Genomic DNA, 23,838 nt, shown 5'->3' on the forward strand with positions numbered 1-23,838 from the left:
ACATACCACAAAACATAGTTTTCCATGCAAAAGAGGTACCTAGTGGCTCTGAGGGTTTACACAATATGATTCCCTTTCTAGCCATTCCATCTTGCAATAGTTATTTAATCTCTGGCCCACACAGAGAAGGTTGCATCCATCTATTTTCCAGGGTAAACCAAAAATGAACAGGTTTTTCAAAAGCCAAATCTTGCCACAGATAGACTGAATTCACAAAGTGAGCTCTTTCATAATAGTATATCACATGAATCTGGTGGTTCATGAAAAATAAACTATTTTTCATGGTTTGGCATACTGGAAGATAAGTACAGTGGATAATTTGTGAAGAAATATATTTCATTCTACGACGGAATTATGTTATATTTCCACATCTGGAAGTCAGAGAAAGCAAACTCTCTTGGATATATAATTAATAAGTTTTGCTCTTCAGCATATCATTTGAAATGAAGAATTTGTTGAAGGACTGTGTGTTCTAAGCAAACACAAGCTTTCAGAATATAAAAGCCATTGCTTTAAAGTTATAGGTATAATAGTTATGAGTTCCCAATATGAATGCTGTGATACTTCTATGCAGGATGGATATACGAAACTACCAACTTGTTTTGGCCATGTTATTTGCCATCAATGAAATCAACTTGAACCCTCATGTTTTACCAAACACGTCTCTGGGACTTGAGATATATAGTCTCTCAGATACTGAAAGGAACATTCTGAAGAGTGTATTCTATTGGCTCACAGGTTTGAGCATATTTATCCCTAATTACAATTGTAGAAAAAAGTGGAAATCGGCTGCTACACTTACTGGAATATCATGGAAATCATCTGAAATCATTGGGACACTGTTGGGTCTTTACAAATTTCCTCAGGTGAGTGCACATGATGTGAGTGGTGGGAAGCCAGCTTTCTTTTCTCAGAATTAGCTGTTTGCAAAATGAAAAGGAGAGATTTTGATTAATTGGCATTAAAGAGCAAATAGAAAGACAAGTACGGACACAGTCTGTTATTTTTTTTTTTTTTTTTTACTTTGATGTAGAGTAAGGAGGGTGAACAGTACACAAGGCAATTTAAAACTTTGATACTTTTAATAATTTTTCTGGAAACACTCAGGAGATGAGATGCGACATTAAGAACTATTGAGCAGAGTATCAACTTTATAACTTAAATCGGGTTTTTAAGACTAAGACTATTTAAATGACATTTATTGTTCTCCTTTTTAAAATACTGATTTCCTTTCAGCTTACTGTTGGGCCTTTTGATCATGCAGAGATTGACACAAATCATTTTACATCTGTGTACCAGGTAGCCCCCAAAGACACGGCTCTGTTCTGTGGTATTGCCTCTTTGATGCTTCATTTCAGCTGGACCTGGGTGGGACTGCTCATCACAGATGACCACAAAGGTTCTCAGTTTGCATCAGATTTTAGAATGGAGATGGAAAAGAACAAAGCCTGCATAGCTTTTGTGGAAACAGTATCGTTTGTGGGAGAACCAATATATTATTTGCTAAGATATGATCAGATGCGTACTATAGAGTCATCTGCAGATGTGATTGTAATTTATGAACACAATAATTTCCTATTAACTATAATAGTAAATATCCATAGAAAGTACACAATGAATAAAATCTGGATTATGAATAAAAAATGGATTAGCCCAAGTATTCATCCATATACAGTGTCACATTTATCCCATGGGGCTCTCACTTTTTCACCCCATCATGGGGAGATTGTTGGTTTCATAAAATTTATGCAGGAAGCCAATCCTGTTAAGTACCCAGAAGATACTTTTCTTCTTATCTTGTGGATGATTTTTTTCAATTGCTCAAGATTTCATTCTGCACCTAAAATCATTGAAAACTGTGTGCCCAATGCCTCTTTGGGACTGTTGCCAAGGAGTCTTTTTGAAATGGTCATGACTGAAGAGAGTTACAATGTGTACAATGCTGTGTATGCAGTGGCCCACAGTCTCCATGAGAAGAATCTCAATCAAATACAAGTTCAACCACAGGCAAATATTGATAGGACTCTGTTATCCCCCTGGCAGGTAATGTGCCTTTCTTTGTATTTTAAATTCACCAACATGACACAGATGCCTGAAAAGCTCTCAAACTAGTAATGCTATATTATTTTTCCATTCAATAACCCATAAGACATAGTGCATATTTCAGTGCTTAGATATCAATATAGTTCAATGTCTATGTATATGATAAGTGGCCTGTAGAAGATTCTGTTCAACAGACTAATTCTTCTTTTTTGTAGAAATAGCAGAGATAGCTGGGCAGGGTGGCACATGCCTGTAATCCCAGCACTTGGGAGGCAGAAGTAGGCAGATTTCTGAGTTCGAGACCAGCTTGGTCTACAGAGTGAGTTCCAGGACAGCTAGGACTACACAGAGAAACCCTGTCTTGAAAAAGAACCAAAACCCCCAAGCAAACAAAAAAAATAGCAGAGATATTTGTCTTGATAATTTCTCAGTAGAAAAACCAAGACTTTCATTAATGTGCCGATCCCTGAGGAATCTTCATGTCTTAGAGTTGGGAATACCCAGGGGATGCTCCACCATCTCAGAGAAGTTGATGGGGGTTGGGTGGTGAGATGGATTAGTCTAAAAAGAGGAACTGCAATCAGGATGGAACTGAATAATTACATTGAAAAGCATACAAAACCTATAAAAAAGGAAATGTAGATCCAAATTCCAGAGTAGATTTAGAAAGTAGAATGGGAATTGCCAAGAAAATGTGATTATAGGGTAAAGGCAATGAAAATGTTGTTTAGAGGATACCCCACTTTAGATAAATAAGAATAATTTGGTGTTTCACAGCATGACATACAGTTAGTTGTGATGGGTAGTCATAGTTGTCAATGTGACTGCATCTGCAATCCAAATCCAAGTGCCAAGCTGCTGGGTCTCGTGGGGTTACCCTGTTAAGCTGTCTTGATAGGTATGTGTCAGGGGACTTTGGGGCATTAGGTCATTGGATCTAGGGAAATGTTGTGTGACTTTTTATTCATAGGAACTATAAGCACTCTTTAAGTCAGTGAAGCATACAGGACAACTGTGTATCTTTGGGTTTCATAGAAGTCAACATCATGTAAATCATGGCTACCAATTCATGTTAAGCTATGCTTTCTAGTTTGAAAACTGCCATTGTATTCTATGTTGCTAAGTTTATAAAACATTTGATTGTTTGAAATGCATGTTCTCATTCTTGCAAATAAACCAGAACAAAAAGAAAAAAGAAAGAAGAAAAAAAAATCCAGGTTTTCAAGTTCATTTTACACAAAATATATACAAAATTCCTGTATGCCATTAGCATAAGTATGTTCTCTAAATCAGCCCACTCCTACTCTCCACCAAACACAAATAACCTCATCTTAAACATTGAGGCTGTGAAAATGTCCGGAAATATAAGGATATACCTAGTTTTTCAAAGAAGTTGAGATCTGTTCACTCCATAGTCCTTGAACATTTAGTAATACTTGGAAGAGTAATAAGATAGTTTTTTTTTCAACCATGGCAAAGTAATACGCTCTTTTGTACCATTTTATAGATTCTTGGAATTATATTTTATTCTATTAGATAATAGTGATAGAAATGAAGTAGTTTCAATCTTTTGAAAAGGGATAAAAAGTTGTGACTTGTTTGCTGTATTATCTTTGATCATTTGGTACTTCTTGGCCGGGCATTTTCTATGCAAACTGACATTTAAGAAATAAATTATATTTATTTTCTCCTAAGGTTTCTTTTGTTGTGTTCAATCCCATAGATAATTAATTAAAACAGTGTTAACATCATACCTTATTGTCAGGAAATAACTCCTTATTCATAATTAAATTATAAATCCATAACTTCAACTTCATCATATGATTTCTCATATCTTTCAGCTTCACCCTTTTCTGAAGACTATTCAATTCAAAAACTCTGTTGGTGACCCTGTGGTTCTGGACTGGAAAAGGATGGCTGATCCAGAGTATGATATTCACAACGTTTGGAACTTTCCATCAGGTCTTTCACTATTGGTGAAAGTGGGTACATTTGTTCCTAGTGCTTCCAAGGGGGAACAGCTGATGATATCTGAATACATGATTAACTGGCCCATAGGATTTACAGAGGTGTGTTTCTAAGTAAATCTTATATGCTTCTTGATGTAGTAAATCTTGGTTGTTAATAATTACCCCATCAATACACTCATAACTATTATTATTAAGAGTTTTACTGATCGCTCATTCTTGTGGAAGTGTTTTAAATATTTTTAAATTATCTAATTATTTTGACCTTTAAAGAAAGGTTATCAGTTAGTACTTTCTGATATCATTGTAACATAAGAGATATCAGGCTGTTTACATTAACTTCTAGAGTCCAAGGTAAATTTTTTTCAAAATAACACAAATTGAACTTCCCTGAGAAGAGGAATCTTAGTATAGATAGTATTTCTGATCTTCTTTCATCAAGGAAAACCTGTCGAGTATTATCATAAAACATGGTAGTATGAGGGACCATTACTATGGGAGATATTTCCCTAATTTATTAAAAAAATGGGATTAGAAAGAAATTAGTGAAAAAAACACCCTTACCAATAATAACCACAAATAATGTAAACTATTTTGATGTATCTCTAACCAAGGAAATCAAAGACATGTATGAAAACAAATTCAAGTCCTTGAAGAAATAAATTGAAGAAGATGTGAGAAGATGGAAACCTCTTTCATCCTCATGGATGAATTTGATTAATCTAGTGAAAATTGGAAATTTAGAGTGTTACCTAAATTTTACAAATTTAATAAAGGAATCTACAGATACAGTGTAATTCCTATGAAAATTCTCACACAATTATTTACAGACCTTCAAAGAGCAATTCTCAACTTCATATGGAAAAAAACAAGAACCAAGGATAGCTAAATGAACCTGAACAATAAAAGAACTTTGGGAGAAATCACCATCCTTGCCCTCAAAATGTAATACTGAGCAATGGTATAAAACCTTTATAGTTTCCTATAAAATGAAAGTAGTTGATGAGTGGAATGAAATCAGCTCCCTGTAGTACATTTACGGACACTTGATTTTTGACAGAAGCCAAACCTTACAATGGAAAAAGAAAGAAAGCATCTTCAACAAATGATATCTCTCCTACTGAATATATGCTTATAGAAGAAGGCAAATAGACCAATATTTATCACTCTGAAGACACCCAAGACCAAGTGCATCAAAAACCTTAACATATTGAAAAGATATGGAGAGAGGGGGCAGCCTTGTCTAGTCCCTGATTTTAGTGGGATTGCCTCAAGTTTCTCTCTATTTAGTTTGATGTTGGCTACCGGTTTGCTGTATATTGCTTTTACTATGTTTAGATATGGGCCTTGTATTCCTGTCTTTTCCAAGATTTTTAGCATGAAAGGATGCTGAATTTTGTCAAATGCTTTTTCAGCATCTAATGAAATGATCATGTGGTTTTTTTTCTTTGAGTTTGTTTATGTAGTGGATAGCATTTATAGATTTCCGTATATTGAACCATCCCTGCATCCCTGGGATGAAGCCTACTTGATCATGGTGGATGATCGTTTTGATGTGTTCTTGGATTCAGTGGGCAAGAATTTTATTTAGTATTTTTGCATCGATGTTCATAAGGGAGATTGGCCTGAAATTCTCTTTCTTAGTTGGGTCTTTGTGTGGTTTTGGTATCAGCGTAATAGTGGCTTCGAAGAAGGAGTTTGGTAGTGTTCTTTCTGTTTCTATTTGGTGGAAGAGTTTGAAGAGTATTGGTGTTAAGTCTTCTTTGAAGGTCTGATAGAATTCTGCACTGAAACCATCTGGTCCTGTGCTTTTATTGGTTGGAAGCCTATCTATGACCCCTTCTATTTCTTTAGGGGTTATGGGTCTGTTTAGATGGTCTATTTGATCCTGGTTTAATTTTGGTAACTGGTATCTGTCTAAGAAAATGTCCATTTCCTCCAGATTCTCCAGTTGTGTTGAGTACAGGTTTTTGTAGTAGGATCTGATGATTTTTTGAATTTCCTCGGTTTCTGTTGTGATATCTCCGTTTTCATTTCTAATTTTGTTAATTTAGATACTTTCTCTGTGCCCTTTGGCTAGTCTGGCTAAGGGTTTATCTATCTTGTTGATTTTTTCAAAGAACCAGCTTTTGGTCTTGTTGATTCTTTGTATGGTTCTTGTGGTTTCTACTTGATTGATTTCGGCCCTGAGTTTGATGATTTCCTGTCTTCTCCTCCTCCTGGGTGAATTAGCTTCTTCTTGTTCCAGGGTTTTCAGTTGTTCCGTTAATCTTCACCTCACACCAGTCAGAATGACTAAGGTCAAAAACTCAGGAGACAGCAGGTGTTGGCGAGGATGTGGAGAAAGAGGAACACTCCTCCACTGCTGGTGGGATTGCAAGATGGTGCAACCACTTTAGAAATCAGTCTGGCGGTTCCTCAGAAAACTGGGCATGTCACTTCCTGAGGCCTCTGTTATACCACTACTGGGCATATATCCAGAGGATTCTTCAGCATGCAATAAGGACACATGCTCGACTATGTTGATAGCAGCCCTATTTGTAGTAGCCAGAAGCTGGAAAGAGCCTAGATGTCCTTCAACGGAGGAATGGATACTAAAAATGTGGTATATTTACACAATGGAGTACTATTCAGCCATTAGAAACAATGAATTCATGAAATTCTTAGACAAATGGATGGAGATGGAGAACATCATACTAAGTGAGGTAACCCAGTCTCAAAAGATCAATCATGGTATGCACTCACTGATAAGTGGATGTTAGCCTAGAAACTTTGAATACTCAGGACATAATCCACAAATTAAATGATGTCCAAAAAGAATGGAGGAGTGGGCCCTGGTTCTGGAAAGACTCAGTGCAAGAGTATAGGAGAATTCCAGAACAGGGAAGTGGGAAGGGGTAGATGGAAGAATAGGGGGACAGAAGAGGGCTAATGGGACTTGCGGGGAGTGGGGACCCAGAAAAGGGGAAATCATTTGCAATGTAAATAAAATAAATAAATAAATAAAAACAAACCTTAACATAATACCAAGATACACAGAGTCTAATAGAAGAGAAAGTGTGAAATAGCTTTGAACCCATTGGCAGAGAAGACAATTTCCTGGACGGATCATGAAACCATTGATAACTGAACCTGAAATGCTTCCATAAGGCAAAGGACATTATCAATAGGACAAAAGTGGCAGCTGATAGACTGTGAAAAGATCTTCATTAACATTACATTCAGTAGAAGTCTAATATTGTAAATAATGAGTAATTCAAGAAATTAGATTCCTTATTTTGAAAAGCTAATAACAAAATTTTTAAAATGTGGTAAAGAACTAAATAGAGAATTCTCAAAAGAGGAGCCTTGAATGTCTTAGAAGCAGTTAAAGAAATGTTCAACAACCATAGTCATCAGGGAAATGCAAGTGAAAATGACCCTGAGAAATCATCTTACACCAATCAAAATGGCTAAAATAAAAAGAAATACTCAAGAGATAGCATATGGTAGTAAGGATATAGAGAAAGGGCAGCATTCTGCCATTGCTGGTGTGATTGCAAACTTGTACAATCACACAGGAAAACAATCTGGCATTTTCTCAGAAAACTTGAAATAGTACTACGTGAAGAAGTGTATATATACTGCTTCTGGGCATATAACCAAAACTGCTCTACCATGTCAGAAAGACACTTGCTCTACTATCTTTATAGCATCTTTATCCATAATAGCCAGAAACTGGAAACAACGCAGATAGGCCTCAATAGAAAAACAGATTCAGAAAATGTGGTTCATTCACATAGTGGTCTACTATTCAGCTATTAAAACACTTGGCCATTATAAATTTTCAAGGAAAACGGATGGAACTAGAAAATATCCTCCTCAATGAGGTAACCCAGACCCAAAAGGCATGCACTGTATTTGCTCACTCTTGAGAGGACATTAGTCATAAAGTACATGATAGCTCTGATTCAGTCCACAGATCCAGTGAAGCTAAATAAAGCAGGATACTGAAGGAAGCATACTTGAATCTCACTTAGAAGTGGTTTTTAAATAGTCATAATTGGTAGATGGAGGAAGGACTTGGGTGTGAGAGGGAAGGTGGTAGGGAATGGTGGTCTCAGTATCAGGTGTTGGGAGAATTAGAAGAATGAAAGGCAATCTGTAGCTGCCAGCAGTGGAGGGTTTGGGGGAATCACAAGAAGTGTCAGAAACATGGCTTTAGGAAGGGTACCAGTAGAAAATTCAGGTGATCATAGCTGAGAAAAATAGCCGTGGAGATATAGTACATGAAGAGGACAAACAACTCCTATAGCCATGCTGGTCCTGCCTTGGGGGGATAAGGACAACAACACAGACCCAAATCTGTCCTATTTAAAAGAAATGCAAGGATGGAAGAGAGATTGATAGAATGGCCAAACAATAATTGGCCCAATTTGAGATCCATCCTGGGGCAATACTCAATCCCTGAAACAGTTAATGATATTTTGTTATGCTTGCAGAAAAAGACCTAGCACAAGTGTCGTCCAAGATGCTTCACCCAACAGTAGACAGACACAGATGAAGAGATCCACAGCCTAACACTGGACAGAGCTAAGGGTCTCTTATGGAAGGATTGAGGATAGTTTAGGAACTGCACAGGAAGACCAAGAGTCTAGTAACCTCCACCCTTGGGGGCTCTGACAAAATAATCCACCAATCAAAGGTCATACATGAGATAGACATAGTCTCAACACCCTCAAAATATGTAGTAGATGTGCAGCTCAAACTCCATGTTTGTTCCAAAAAGCTGAAGTGGGGGCTGTCCTTAAGCTATCTGTGGGACTCACTCCACAACTTAGCTGCCTTCCTTGGCCAGAGTGGGAGAGTATGAAGCTAATCCTGTAGAGACATGATGTGGCAGAGTGGCAGTAAATCCAGGGGGCCCACACCCTCTCAGCACAGCAGGCCAGGGGGGAGGAGTGTTAGGGTGTGGACTAGGAGAGGTAGCATCCTGTATGTGAAATTAATAAAACAATTAGTGAAAAAATAATCGCAATGACACATAAAATGGAGTGGTGTCAGGTGGTCCTAAGTTGTTTAAGAATCATGGGTGAAAAACCCATGATTAGCAGGATAGTAAACAGAAATACTGCATGTTCTCCATTTCTATTAATTTTCCAGTTTCCTGCTTTAACTCCTGTCCTTATTTCCATTGATGAGAAACATGTCTGTCCTCAGTTTACTATTGGCACGGTGTTTGATCACAATAGAAACCACAACTAAGACAACTAGAAAGGCAGTCACAGTCAGTTTTCTGGCGGCCTTTGCTTTTAAGCCTTTGGCAGACACACAACAAACTGAGAGGATGTCCCTTTATTCTTAAGTCTCATCTTGGAAAAATGGCAACAAAACCAATGCGAGGAAAGTAGGATTGTCTTCAGAACATCGCAGTTGGAGGGTGAAGTTCATCATGGCAGGGAATCAGGACAGCAGTGATGTGAGGAAATTGGGCAGATTCTGTCCACATTCAGCAGGAGGAAAGCGATCGCTGTTGCTGGCCAAACTTCATTTCCACTTTTCATTCAATAGCACGTTTGTACGTTTTTAAATATAAATTTTAATTAATACACCTTCCATTATAAAATATGTACTTGGGCACTGATTAGGAGCTAAGCATTTTGTATCTTGTATTAAATATTTTTCAGATTCCTCGGTCTGTTTGCAGTGAGAGCTGCAGCCCTGGATTCAGGAAAGTTGTTCTGGAGGGAAGGCCTACCTGTTGCTTTGACTGCAGTCCTTGCCCAGACAATGAGATTTCCAATGAGACAGGTGAAGGACAAGTCTCTCAGAGGATTTTACATCCTCCCTATGGCGCACTGACAAAACTAAGTAATGAAAAAAACTAAACAAGAGAACTACGTGGCAATTACATTACTTTAGATTCGCAACTAAATCTTTAAGTCTATGCTCTTTCTTCAAAATTTTTTATTGTTTGTTTTATTTGTTTACATTTCAAATATTATCTCCCTTCCTGTTTTGCCTTCAGCAACCCCCCAATCTTATCCCTCCTGCTTCTATGATGATGCCACCCCCACAACACCTTCATACCTCAGAGCCCTAGCATTCTCCACCACTGGGTCATCCACCCTCCACAGGACTAAAGGGCTCCCTCCCACTGATGCCAGATAAGGTAATCTTCGGGTGCATATGCAGCTGTACCCATGGTTCTCTCCATGTGTTCTGGTTGGTTGATACTGTTCTTCCTATGGAGTTGCAACCCCTTCAGCTCCTGCAGGCCTTCGTCTAACTCCTCCATTGGGATTCTTGTGCTCAGTCCAATGATTGGCTGTGAGCATCCCCATCTGTATTTCTCAGACTCTGTTAGTAGACACCTGTATCTGGCTCCTCTGAGCAAGCACTTTTATTTTTATTAGTTATATTCTTTATTTACATTTCAAATGTCGTCCCCATTCCTGATTTCCCCCGGAAAATCCCCTAACTCCTCCCCCCTCCCCCTGCTCACCATTCCACGGACTCTCACTTCCCTGTCTTGGGGTTCCCCTATACTGGGGCATCTAGCTTTCTCAGGACCAAGGGCGTCTCCTCCCTTTGATGTCCAACAAGGCCATCCTCTGCTTCATATGTATCTGGAGCCATGGGTCCCTCCATGTGTACTCTATGGTTGATGGTTTAGTCCCTGGGAGCTCTGGGGGAGCTGGGTGGTTCATATTGTTGTTCTTCTATGGCGCTGCAAACCCCTTCAGCTCCTTGGGTCTCTTCTCTAGCTCGTCCATTAAGATCAGTTCAATGGATGGCTGAGAGCATCCACCTCTATATTTGTCAATCACTGGCAGAGCCTCCCAGGTGACAGCTATATCAGGCTCCTATCAGCAAGCACTTGTTGGCATCCACAATAGTCTCCAGGTTTTGTAACTGTATATGAGATGGATCCCTAGGTGGAGCAGTCTCTGGTTTATCTCTCCCTCAGTCTCTGATCTACACTTTGTCTCTGTATCTCCTCCTGTGGGTATTTAGTTCCCCCTACTAAGAAGGACTAGAGTATCCATAATTTGTTCTTCTATCCTCTTGAGCTTCATTTAGTCTGTGAATTGTATCCTGACACTCTTTTCTCCTCATCCTCTGCTCTGTCAACCAATTTTCTCCCTCTAGCTCCCATTATTGTTTTCTTCCATCTTCTAAGTAGGACTGAAGGATCCACAATTTGGTCTTCTTTCAGCTTGATCTTCATAGTTTGTCCATTGTATGGTGGGTATTACAAGCCTTTTGCCTAATAGCCACATCACTATGAGAGAGTAGTACATATGTTTCATGTTCTTTTGCTGCTCAACATTTTCAGTGAGGATGGTATTTTCTACTTCCATCCATTTGAATGCAAAACTCAAAGTTGCCATTTCTAATAGCTAAATATCACTCCATTGCGTATTTGCATGATAAGTATTGTATCCATTCTTTCATTGATGGGCATCTGGGTTGTTTCAAGTTCTGGCTATTATAAAAAAGGCTGATATGATCATATTGGAGCATCTTTTGGATATATGCCCAGGAGTGGTGTAACTGGATCCTCAGGTAGTACTATTTACAATTTTCTGAGAAACTATCAGACTGATTTCAAGAGTGGTTTTACCAGCTTCCATTCCCACCAGCAATAGAAGAGTTTGCCTCTTTCTCCACATCCTTACCAGCATTTGCTGTCACCTGAGAGTTTGATTTTAGTTATTCTAAAGGGTGTGTGGTGGAATCTGAGGGTCATTTTGATTTACATTTCCCTGATGACTAAGAATGTTGAACAATTCACTAGGAGCTTCTAAGTCACTTGAGATTCCTTATTTGGAAAGTCTTTTATTAGCTCTGTATTCCATTTTTAATAGCATTACCTGGTTCTCTGGAGTCTTTATGCTAACGTCTTTGATCCACTTCACTTGAAGTTTTGTTCAGGGTGATAGATATACATCTATTTTCATTCCTCTACATAAGACATCCCATTAGCTCACCACTATTATTTAGATGCTTTCTTTTTTCCCTATTGTATGATTTTGGGTTTTTGTCAGAAATTTAAGTGTCTGTAGGCATGTGGCTTTGAGGATTGATTCCATTGATCAATATGTTTGTTCCTAGACTAGTATCATGCAGATTTTATTACTATTACTTAAGGTCAAGGATGGGGTTGCCTCCAAAAGTTCTGTTATAGTTCAGGATTCCCTTAGTGATGCTGGGATTTTGTTTTTCCATATAAAGTTAAGATTACTATTTCAAGGTCTGTAAAGAATTGTAATTTTGATGGGAATTGAATTGAATACGTAGATTACTTTTGGTTTGGTAATCATTTACATTATGTTAATTTCAATTTCAAGGGCATGAGAGATCTTTGGATATTCTGATATCTTTCTCAATGTTTTCTTCAGTGATTTCAAGATAATTTCTTTTTTTTTATTCGATATAATTTATTTACATTTCAAATGATTTCCCCTTTTCTAGCCCCCCCACTCCCCGAAAGTCCCGCAAACCCACTTGTCTTCCCCTGTCCTCCCACCCACCCCTTCCCACTTCCCCGTTCTGGTTTTGCTGAATACTGTTTCACTGAGTCTTTCCAGAACCAGGGGCCACTCCTCCTTTCTTCTTGTACCTCATTTGATGTGTGGATTATGTTTTGGGTATTCCAGTTTTCTAGGTTAATATCCACTTATTAGATGCACTCAAGATAATTTCTTATAGGTTTTCAGTTGCATGGCTAGAATTACATGAAGATATTTATATTATTTGTAAATATTGTAAAGTAATCTGTTTCCCTAATTTCTTTCTCAGCTCATTTATCATTTATGTAAAGAAGGAGTATGGCATTTTTAATGTTAATTTTGTATTCAGCCACTTTTTTCTGATTTTTAATATTTCTTTTATTATTATTTCTTTTTTCTTTTTTATTAATTTTATTAATTTTATTCGATACATTTTTTATTTACATTTCAAATGATTTCCCCTTTTCTGGTCCCCTACTCCCCGAGTGTTCATCAGTTGTACGTGTTCTCTGGTAGAAATTTTTGGAATTATTTATGTTTATTATCATATCATCTGTCAAAAGCAATACTTTGACTTCTTTCTTTCCAATTTGTAGCCACTTGATCTGTTTTAGTTCTCTGACTGTTCCAGCTACAACTTCAACCTCTGTATTGAATAGATTAGTGAGAGTGGGCAACATTGTCTTGTCCCTGATCTTAGTGGAATTACCTAAGTTTCTGTCCATTTAATTTGATATTAGCTACTGGCTTTCTGTATGTTGTTTGTGTAAAATTTAGATCTTTGACATATATCCCTGATTTTTCAAATACTTTAAAAATGAATTGATGTCACATTTTCTTTCTTTTAATTAATTTTTTACACTCCATATTTTATTCACTCCCATCTACTCACCAACTGTTCAACATCTCATACTTCCTTCACACCCCCTGTCTCCACATGGAGGTCCAGACCCCCAACCTGCCTGACCTCTAAACTCCCTGAGGTCTCCAGTCTCTTGATGGTTAGGTGCATCATCTCATAACACTGACCCATCAGTCCTCTACTGTATGTGTGCTGGGAGCTGGTATATGCTGCCTGTTTAGTGGTCCAGTGATCGAAAGATCACATAAGTCCAGATTAATTGAGACTGCTGGTCCTCCTACAGGATCGCTCTTCTCCTCAGCTTCTTTCAACCTTCACTATTTCAACAACAGGGGTCAGCTGCTTCTGTCTATTGGTTGGGTACAAATATCTGCATCTGACACTTTCTGCTGCTTTTTGGGATTTCCAGTGCTCTGTCAAGCTAGGAGGTTCCTTTCTGTGAATGAATTGGTATCACATTTTCATAATGTTTCCTTCAGCATTTAATGAGATGATCAATATGTTTTTTTTCTTCAGTTTTTTTCTATGGTGAATCAGGCAGAAGGATTTTCATGTATTGAACCATCTTTGGATCTCAGGGATGAATCCTACTGAGTTATGGTTTATGACATTTTTGATGTGTTCTTGGAATTGGTTTGTGAGTTTTGATTTTTATAGATTGTTTTTAGTATTTCTGCATCAATATGCATAAGTGAAATAGGTCCGAAATTATTTTTGTTTGTTGAGTCTGTGAAATTTGTGTATCAGTTTGACCGTGGACTCATAAAATGAGTTTGGCAGTGTTCCTGCTTCTATTTGGTGGAGTAATCCGTGAAGCATTGGTTTTAGCTCTCCTTTAAAAGTCTGGGAGAATTCTGGAATAAAACCACCTGGCCCTGGGTATTTCTTTTTTATTTGATATATTTTTTATTTACATTTCAAATGATTTCCCCTTTTCTGTTCCCCCACTAACCAAAAGTCCCATAAGCCCTCTTCCCTCCCCTTGTTCTCCCATACACCCCTTCCCACTTCCCTGTTCTGGTTTTGCCCTATACTTCTACACTGAGTCTTTCCAGAACTAGGGGCCTCTTCTACATTCTTCTTGCACATCATTTGATGTGTGGATTATGTTTTGGGTATTCCAATTGTCTAGGGTATTTTTAATCAAGAGACATTTCATGACTGCTTCTCTTTTTTTTTTAGGGTTTTAGAGATATTTATATAGGATACCTGATCTTGACTTAACTTTAGTAAGTGTGGAATTTGTTTAGAAATTCAGCCAGTTCATTAAGCATTTCCAGTTTTGTGGAGTATAAGCTTTGAAGTAAGCTAACACTTTTTTTTCTTGTCTGTGTTTTTGCCTCCCTTTTCATTTCTGATTTTATTTATTTATATATATATTTATTTATGTTTGATTAGATGTTTTCTTTACTTACATTTCAAATGTTATCCCCTTTCCTCGTTTCCCCTCTGAAAACGCCCTATTCCATCGCCCCTCCCCCTGCTCACCAACCTACACACTCATGCTTCCTTGTCCTGGCATTCCCCTATACTGAGGCATCGAATCTTCTCAGGACCAAGGGACTCTCCTCCCTTTGATGTCCAACAAGGCCATCCTCTGCTACATACGAAGCGGGAACCATGGGTTCCTCCATGTGTACTCCTTGGTTGGTGGTTTAGTCCCTGGGAGCTCTGGGGGGGGGGGGTTCTGGTTGGTTCATATTGTTGTTGCTTCTATGGGACTACAAGTTCCTTCAGCTCCTTGGGTCCTTTCTCTACGTCCTCCATTGGGGAACTTATGATCAGTTCAGTGGTTTTCTGAGATCATCCACCTCTGCACTTGTCTGCTACTGGCAGAGCCTCTCAAGAGACAACTATTTCGGGCTACTGTCAGCAAGTGCTTGTTGGCATCCACAATAGTGATTGGGTTTGGTGACTGTATATGGGATTGATCTCTCTGTGGGGCAGTCTCTGGAAGGTCTTTCATTCAGGCTCTGCTCACACTTGGTCTCTTTATCTCCTCCCATGGTCACTTTGTGCCCCCTTCTAAGAAGGACCAAAGTATTCATACATTGGTCTTCCTTCTTCTTGAACTTTGTTTGGTCTGGGGATTGTATCTTAGGAATTCTGAGCTTCTAGGCTAATATCCACTTATCAGTGAGCACATACCATGTGTGTTCTTTTGTGATTGGGTTATCTCACTTGGGATGATATCTTCTGCTTCCATTCATTTCCCTAAGAATTTCAAAATTAATAAATTCATTGTGTTTAATAGCTGAATAGTGTATTCTATTGTGTAAATGTACCACATTTTCTGTATCCATTCCAGTGTTGAGGAACATATAAGTTGTTCCCAGCTTCTGGCTGCTATGAACATAGTGTAGCATGTGTCCTTATTACATGTTGGAGAATCATCTGGGTATATGCCCAGCAGTGGTAAAGCTGGGTCATCAGGTAATACTATGTCCAATTTTCTGAGGAAACAGCAAACTGACTTCAGAGTGGTTGTACCAGCTTGCAGTCCCACCAGCAGTGGAGGGGAGGGGTGTTCCTCTTTCTCCACATCCTTGCCAGCACCTGCTGTCACTTGAGTTTTTGATCTTAGCCATTCTTACTGGGGTGAGGCAGAAATTCAGGGTTGTTTTGATTTGCATTTCCCTGATGACTAAGGATCTTGAACATTTCTTTAGGTGTTTCTCAGTAAGAGAAAGAAATTACAAAAATAACATCCTACACAGTAATCACCAACAATATAAAGTATCTTGATGTGACTCTAACAAAACAAGTCAAAGATCTGTATGACAAGAACTTCAAGTCACTGAAGAAAGAAATTGAAGAAGACCTCAGAAGATGGAAAGATCTCCCATGCTTGTGGATTGGCAGGATTAATATAGTAAAAATGACCATCTTGTCAAAAGCAATATACAGATTAAATGCTGTCCCCATTCAAATTCCAACTCAATTTTTCAGAGTTAGAAAGAACAATTCTCAAATTCATCTGGCATAACAAAAAACCCAGGATAGTAAAAATGATTCTCAAAAATAAAAGAACTTCTGTGGGAATCCAGCATCCTGGACCTCAAACTATACTACAGAGCAACAGTGTTTAAAAAGTGAATGGTAAACTGGTACAGTGACAGACTGGTAGATCAGTGCAATGGAATTGAAGACCCAGAAATGAAACAACACACCTATGGTCACTTGATGTTTGATAAAGTAGGTAAAACCATCCAGTGAGAAAAAGATTATCATTTCATCAAATGGTTATGGTTTAACTGGTGATCAGCTTGCAGAAGAATGCAAATTTATCCATTATTATCTCCTTGTACAAAGATCAAGTTCAATTGGATCAAGGACCTCCACATAAAACCAGATCCACTGAAACTAATAGAAGAGGAAGTGTGGAAGAGCCTCGAGCACATGGACACAGGGGAAAATTCCCTGAACAGAGCACCAATGACTTATGCTCTAAGATAAAGAATTGGCAAATGGGACTTCAGAGCCCTGATTTGATTATTTCCTCTTCTTGCCTCCTCTTCCTGGTATTTCATTTTTTTAGAGCTCTCACATATATGCTTAAATTACTCTTTTGAGAATTTTCAAATTAAATTCTTTATAAAGACACTCAGTGCAGTGATCCTTCCTCTTAGCACTATTTTTACTGTTTCCCAAGAATTTGGGTTTGCTGTGCTTTGTTTTTATTGAAATCTAAAAATTTCTTTTTTTCTCCCCTAATCCAGAGATCATTGAGTAATGAGTTCTTCAGTTTTCATGAGTGTTTAGGTTTCATGGTATTTCTGTTGTTGAAGTCCAAATTTCCTCCAAGGTTCTCTCATAACAGAAAAAATGATGTTTCAATTTTCTTGTATCCATGAAGGATGCTTTGTGACTGATTATCTGGTAAATATTGGGGGGAAGAATCCATTAGGTGCTGAGAAGACAGTATATTCTTTTGTGTTTGTGTGAAATATTCTCTAGATGCCTTTTAAGTTCATTTGATTCATAATGTCTGTAAGCTTTGTTATTTCTCTGTTTAGTTTCTGACTAAATAACATGTCAATTGGTGAAAACAGGGCGTTGAAATTAACCACTAGTAGTGATCAGAGTTTGACATGTGGTTCAAGCTTTATCAATGTTTCCTTTACAAATGTTCAGGCCTTTGAACTGGAGGCATGCATGTTGAGAGTTGAAATATCATCTTAGTAGATTTTTCCTTTGCTGAGTATGAATTATCCATTCCCATCTCCTTTTATTAATTTTAGTTGGAAGATTATTTTAATAAGTATAAGAATGATTATTTCAGCTTACTTCTAGGGCTTTTTGTCCTGGAATTTTTTTTCAGAACTTACTCTAAGGTAATGTCTATTGGTATTGCTGAGTTGTTTGTTTTATACAGCAAAATGAAAGCATCTTAGTCAGGGTTTCTATTCCTGCACAAACATCATGACCATGAAGGAAGTTAGGGAGGAAAGGGTTTATTCAGATTACACTTCCACACTGCTGTTCATCACTAAAGGAAGTCAGGACTGGAACTCAAGCAGGTCAGGAAGCAGGAGCTGATGCAGAGGCCATGGAGGGATGTTACTTTTGGGCTAGCATCCCTGGCTTTCTTGGCCTGCTTTCTTATGGAAAGCAAGACTACCAGCCCAGGGATGGCAACACTGACAAGGGGTCCTTCCCTGTAATCACTAAATGAGAAAATGCCCCACAGCTGGACCTCATGGAGCCATTTTCTCAAATGAAGCACCTGTCTCTGTGTCAGTACAACCTGTGTCAGGTTGACACACAAAACCAGCCAGTACAGAGAGTTCCTGTTTTTGTACTTGTTCTGTTAGTCTGTGTCATTTATTGAGAAATTGAATCCATAGATGGTGAGAAATATTAATGATCAGTGTTTGTTTATCCCTATTATTTGATGTTGGTGTTGTGTGTATATGGGTTTGTGTGTGTGTTTAAATTGATTTTCCTTGTATGGAATTACCTATTTCTTGTATTTCCTTAAAATTAGCTATCATCTTTCTGTTGGAGTTTTCCTTCTAGCATTTTTGTCGTAGGAATGGATTTTTGGATAGATATTGTTTAAATCCAGACTTGTCTTGAATTATGGTTGTTTACTCCATCTGTTTTGATTGACAGTTTTTCTGGGTATAGGACTCTAGGTTGGCATGTGTGATTTTTCATAGTTTTTTTTTAATTTATTTTTATTTACATTGCAAATGATTTCCCCTTTTCTGGGTCCCCACTCCCCGCAAGTCCCATAAGCCCTCTTCCGTCCCCCTATTCTTCCATCTACCCCTTCCCACTTCCCTGTTCTGGAATTCCCCTATACTCTTGCACTGAGTCTTTCCAGAAGCAGGGCCCATTCCTCCATTCTTTTTGGATATCATTTAATTTGTGGATTATGTCCTGGGTATTCAAAGTTTCTAGGCTAATATCCACTTATCAGTGAGTGCATACCATGATTGATCTTTTGAGACTTGGTTACCTCACTTAGTATGATGTTCTCCAGCTCCATCCATTTGTCTAAGAATTTCATGAATTCATTGTTTCTAATGGCTGAATAGTACTCCATTGTATAAATATACCACATTTTTTGTATCCATTCCTCCGTTGAAGGACATCTAGGTTCTTTCCAGCTTCTGGCTACTACAAATAGGGCTGCTATGAACATAGTGGAGCATGTGTCCTTATTGCATGCTGAAAAATCCTCTGGATATATGCCCAGTAGTGGTATAACAGGGTCCTCAGGAAGTGACATGCCCAGTTTTCTGAGGAACCGCCAGACTGATTTCCAAAGTGGTTGCACCATCATGCAATCCCACCAGCAGTGGAGGAGTGTTCCTCTTTCTCCACATCCTCGCCAACACCTGCTGTCTCCTGAGTTTTTGACCTTAGCCATTCTGACTGGTGTAAGGTGAAATCTCAGGGTTGTTTTGATTTGCATTTCCCTAATGATTAATGATGTTGAACGTTTCTTAAGGTGTTTCTCAGCTCTCCGAAGTTCTTCATGTGAAAATTCTTTGTTTAGCTCCGTACCCCACTTTTTAATGGGGTTATTTGGATCTTTGAGTTCTACTTTCTTGAGTTCTTTGTATATATTATATATTAGCCCTCTGTTGGATTTAGGGTTGGTGTAGATTCTTTCCCAGTCTGTTGGTTGACCTTTTGTCCTTTTGACGGTGTCCTTTGCCTTACAGAAACTTTGTAGTTTTATGAGGTCCCATTTGTCAATTCTTGATCTTAGAGCATAAGCTATTGGTGTTCTATTCAGGAACTTTTCCCCTGTTCCCATGTCCTCCAGGGTCTTCCCCAGTTTTTTTCCAATTAGTTTCAGTGTGTCAGGTTTTATGTAGAGGTCCTTGATCCATTTGGTGTTGAGCTTGGTACAAGGAGATAAGAATGGATCAATGCGCATTCTTCTGCATGCTGACCTCCAATTGAACCAGCACCATTTGTTGAAAAGACTATCTTTTTTCCACTGGATGCTTTCAGCCCCTTTGTCGAAGACCAAGTGACCATAGGTGTATTGGTTCATTTCTGGGTCTTCAATCCTATTCCATTGTTCCGCTTGCCTGATATTGTACCAATACCATACAGTTTTTATCACTATTTCTCTGTAGTAGAGTTTAAAGTCTGGGATATTGAATCCCCCTGAAGTTCTTTTACTTTTGAGAATAGTTTTAGCTAACCTGGTTTTTTTTGTTATTCCAGATGAATTTGAGAATTGCTCTTTCTAGCTCTATGAAGAACTGTGTTGGGATTTTTATGGGAATAGCATTGAATCTGTAGATTGCCTTTGGCAAGATGGCCATTTTAACTATATTAATCCTGCCAATCCACGAGCATGGAAGGTTTTTCCATTTTCTGAGATCTTCGATTTCCTTCTTCAGAGATCTGAAGTTTTTGTCATATAGGTCTTTCACTTGTTTGGTTAGAGTCACCCCAAGATACTTTATGCTGTTTGTAGCTATGGTGAAGGGGGTCATTTCCCTAATTTCTTTCTCAGTCTGCTTATCCTTTGAATATATAAAGGCTACTGATTTGCTTGCGTTGATTTTGTAGCCAGCCACTTTGCTGAAGTTGTTTATCAGCTGTAGTAGTTCTCTAGTAGAGTTTTTAGGGTCACTTAACTATACGATCATATCATCTGCAAATAGTGATAATTTGACTTCTTCCTTTCCAATTTGTATCCCTTTGACTTCCTTCTGTTGTCTAATTGCTCTAGCTAGGACATCAAGAACTATATTGAAAAGATATGGAGAGAGGGGGCAGCCTTGTCTAGTCCCTGATTTTAGTGGGAGTGCTTCAAGTTTCTCTCCATTTAGTTTGATGTTGGCTACCGGTTTGCTGTATATTGCTTTTACTATGTTTAGATATGGGCCTTGAATTCCTGTCCTTTCCAAGACTTTTAGCATGAAAGGATGCTGAATTTTGTCAAATGCTTTTTCAGCATCTAATGAAATGATCATGTGGTTTTTTTTCTTTGAGTTTATGTAGTGGTTAGCATTTATGGATTTCCATATATTGAACCATCTCTGCATCCCTGGGATGAAGCCTACTTGATCATGGTGGATGATCGTTTTGATGTGTTCTTGGATTCTGTGGACAAGAATTTTATTTAGTATTTTTGCATCGATATTCATAAGGGAAATTGGCCTGAAATTCTCTTTCTTAGTTGGGTCTTTGTGTGGTTTTGGTATCAGTGTAATAGTGGCTTCGAAGAAGGAGTTGGTTAGTGTTCCCTCTGTTTCTATTTGGTGGAAGAGTTTGAAGAGTATTGGTGTTAAGTCTTCTTTGAAGGTCTGATAGAATTCTGCACTGAAACCATCTGGTCCTGTGCTTTTTTTGGTTGGAAGCCTATCTATGACCCCCTTCTATTTCTTTAGGGGTTATGGGTCTGTTTAGATGGTCTATTTGATCCTGGTTTAATTTTGGTAATTGGTATCTGTCTAAGAAAATGACCATTTCCTCCAGATTCTCCAGTTGTGTTGAGTACAGGTTTTTGTAGTAGGATCTGATGATTTTTTGAATTTCCTCGGTTTCTGTTGTGATATCTCCGTTTTCATTCCTAATTTTGTTAATCTGGATACTTTCTCTGTGCCCTTTGGTTAGTATGGCTAAGGGTTTATCTATCTTGTTGATTTTTTCAAAGAACCAGCTTTTGGTCTTTTGATTCTTTGTATGGTTCTCTTGGTTTCTACCTGATTGATTTCAGCCCTGAGTTTGATGATTTCCTGTCTTCTCCTCCTCCTGGGTGAATTAGCTTCTTCTTGTTCCAGGGTTTTCAGTTGTTCCTTTAATCTTCTAGTGTAAGCTCTCTCGAATTTCTTTTTGAAGGCACTCAAAGCTATGAGTTTTCCTCTTAGCACTGCTTTCAATGTGTCCCATGGATTTGTGTATGTTGTGCCTTCATTTTCATTAAATTCTAAGAAATCTTTGATTTCTTTCTTTATTTCTTCCTTGACCAAGGTATCATTGAGTAGAGTATTATTCAGTTTCCATGTGTATGTGGGCTTTCTGTTGTTTTTACTGTTACTAAAGACCACTTTTACTCCATAGTGATCTGATAGGAGGCATGGGATTATTTCAATCTTCTTATATTTGTTGAGGTCTGTCTTGTGACCAACTATATGATCTATTTTGGAGAATGTACCATGAGGTGCTGAGAAAAAGGTATATTCTTTTGCTTTGGGATAAAAAGTTCTATATATATCTGTTAACTCCAATTGGTTCAAAGCTTCAATTAGATTCATTGTCTCCCTGTTTAGTTTCTGTTTTCCTGATCGGTCCATTTGTGAAATTGGAGTGTTGAAGTCACCCACAATTATTGTGTTAGGTGCAATGTGTACTTTGAGCTTTAGTAAAGTTTCTTTTATGAATGAGGGCGCCCTTGTATTTGGGGCATAGATGTTCAGGATTGAGAGTTCTTCTTGTTGGATTTTTCCTTTGACCACCAAGTAGTGACCTTCCATGTCTCTTTTGATGACTTTAGGTTGAAAGTCAATTTTAACTGAAATTAGAATGGCAACTCCGGATTGTTTCCTGGGACCGTTTGCTTGTAGAATTTTCTTCCAGCCTTTTACCCCTAAGGTAGTTTTTGTCTTTGACATTGAGGTGTGTTTCCTGTAAGCAGCAAAATGTAGGGTCCTGTTTACGTAACCAGTCTGTTAGTCTACGTCTTTTTTTGGGGAATTGAGTCCATTGATGTTAAGAGATATCAATGAGTAGTGCTTATTGCTTCCTAACATTTTTTATTTTAATTTTATATGTGTGTGGTTATCCTCTTTGGGTTTGATGAAAGAAGCTTAATATCCTGCTCTTGCCAGGGTATAGTTTCCCTCATTGTACTGGTGCTTTCCCCCTATTAACCTTTGTAGGGCTGGGTTTGTAGAAAGATATTGTGTAAATTTGGTTTTGTCGTGGAATATCTTGGTTTCTCCATCTATAGTAATTGAGAGTTTCGCTGGGTATAGTAGTCTCGGCTGGCATTTGTGTTCTCTTAGATTCTGCATGAGCTCCGCCCAGGATCTTCTAGCTTTCATGGTCTCTGGTGAGAAATCTGGTGTAATTCTGATAGGTCTTCCTTTATATGTTATTTGCCCTTTTTCTCTTACTGACCTAAGTATTCTTTCTTTGTTTAGTACATTTGGGGTTTTGATTATTATGTGACAGGAGGTACTTCTGTTCTGGTCCAGTCTGTTTGGAGTTCTGTAGGCTTCTTGTATATTCATGGGTATCTCTCTCTTTAGGTTAGGGAAGTTTTCTTCCATAATTTTGTTGAAGATATTTGCTGGCCCTTTAAGTTGTAAATCTTCACTCTCATCAATACCTATGATCCTTAGATTTGGCTTTCTCATTGTGTCCTGGATTTCCTGGATATTTTGGGTTACAAGCTTTTTGCATTTTGCATTTTCTTTAACTGTTGAGTCCATGGTTTCTATGGTATCTTCGGCATCTGAGATTCTTTCTTCTATCTCTTGTATTATGTTGTTGATATTTGCATCTATGGTCCCTGATTTCTTCCCAAGGTTTTCTATCTCCAAAGTTGTCTCCCTTTGTGCTTTCTTAGTTGTTTCTACTTCTGTTTTTAGATCCTGAAAATTTTTGCTCAGTTCTGTTATTTGCTTGTTTGTTTGTTCCTCTAATTCTTTAAGTTATTTTTGTGTTTCCTCTTTCATGACTTCTGCCTGTTGATCAAGGTTCTCCTGTATTTCTTTAAGTGATTTTTGCGTTTCCTCCTTATTGGCTTTTGTATTCTCCTGAATTTCTTTCAATGATTTTTGTGTTTCCCTTGTAAGGGCTTCTAATTTTTGATCTATTTTCTCCTGAATTTCTTTAAGTATGTCCTTCATGTGTTCCTGTACTAGCATCATGACCAGTGATTTTAAATCCAAATCTTGTTTTTCTGGTGTGTTGGGGTATCCAGGACTTGCTAATGTTGGAGAATTGGGTTCAGATGTTGCCATAATGCCTTGGTTTCTGTTAGTAACGT

General features: G+C 38.1%; 1 protein-coding gene across 1 annotated transcript in view; it reads left to right on the plus strand.

Moving 5' to 3' along the window:
- Window positions 1-23,838, plus strand: part of LOC127670621 (vomeronasal type-2 receptor 116-like) — a 42,804-nt gene that overhangs the window by 13,511 nt on the left and 5,455 nt on the right. The window contains exons 2-5 of the mRNA XM_052165094.1: window positions 575-866; window positions 1,237-2,043; window positions 3,885-4,112; window positions 9,677-9,800. Of these exons, the coding sequence (XP_052021054.1) occupies window positions 575-866; window positions 1,237-2,043; window positions 3,885-4,112; window positions 9,677-9,800 (1,451 nt within the window). The remainder of the gene's footprint in view (window positions 1-574; window positions 867-1,236; window positions 2,044-3,884; window positions 4,113-9,676; window positions 9,801-23,838) is intronic.

This window comes from Apodemus sylvaticus, chromosome 20 (assembly GCF_947179515.1).
Source record: "Apodemus sylvaticus chromosome 20, mApoSyl1.1, whole genome shotgun sequence".
Lineage (NCBI taxonomy): Eukaryota > Metazoa > Chordata > Mammalia > Rodentia > Muridae > Apodemus > Apodemus sylvaticus.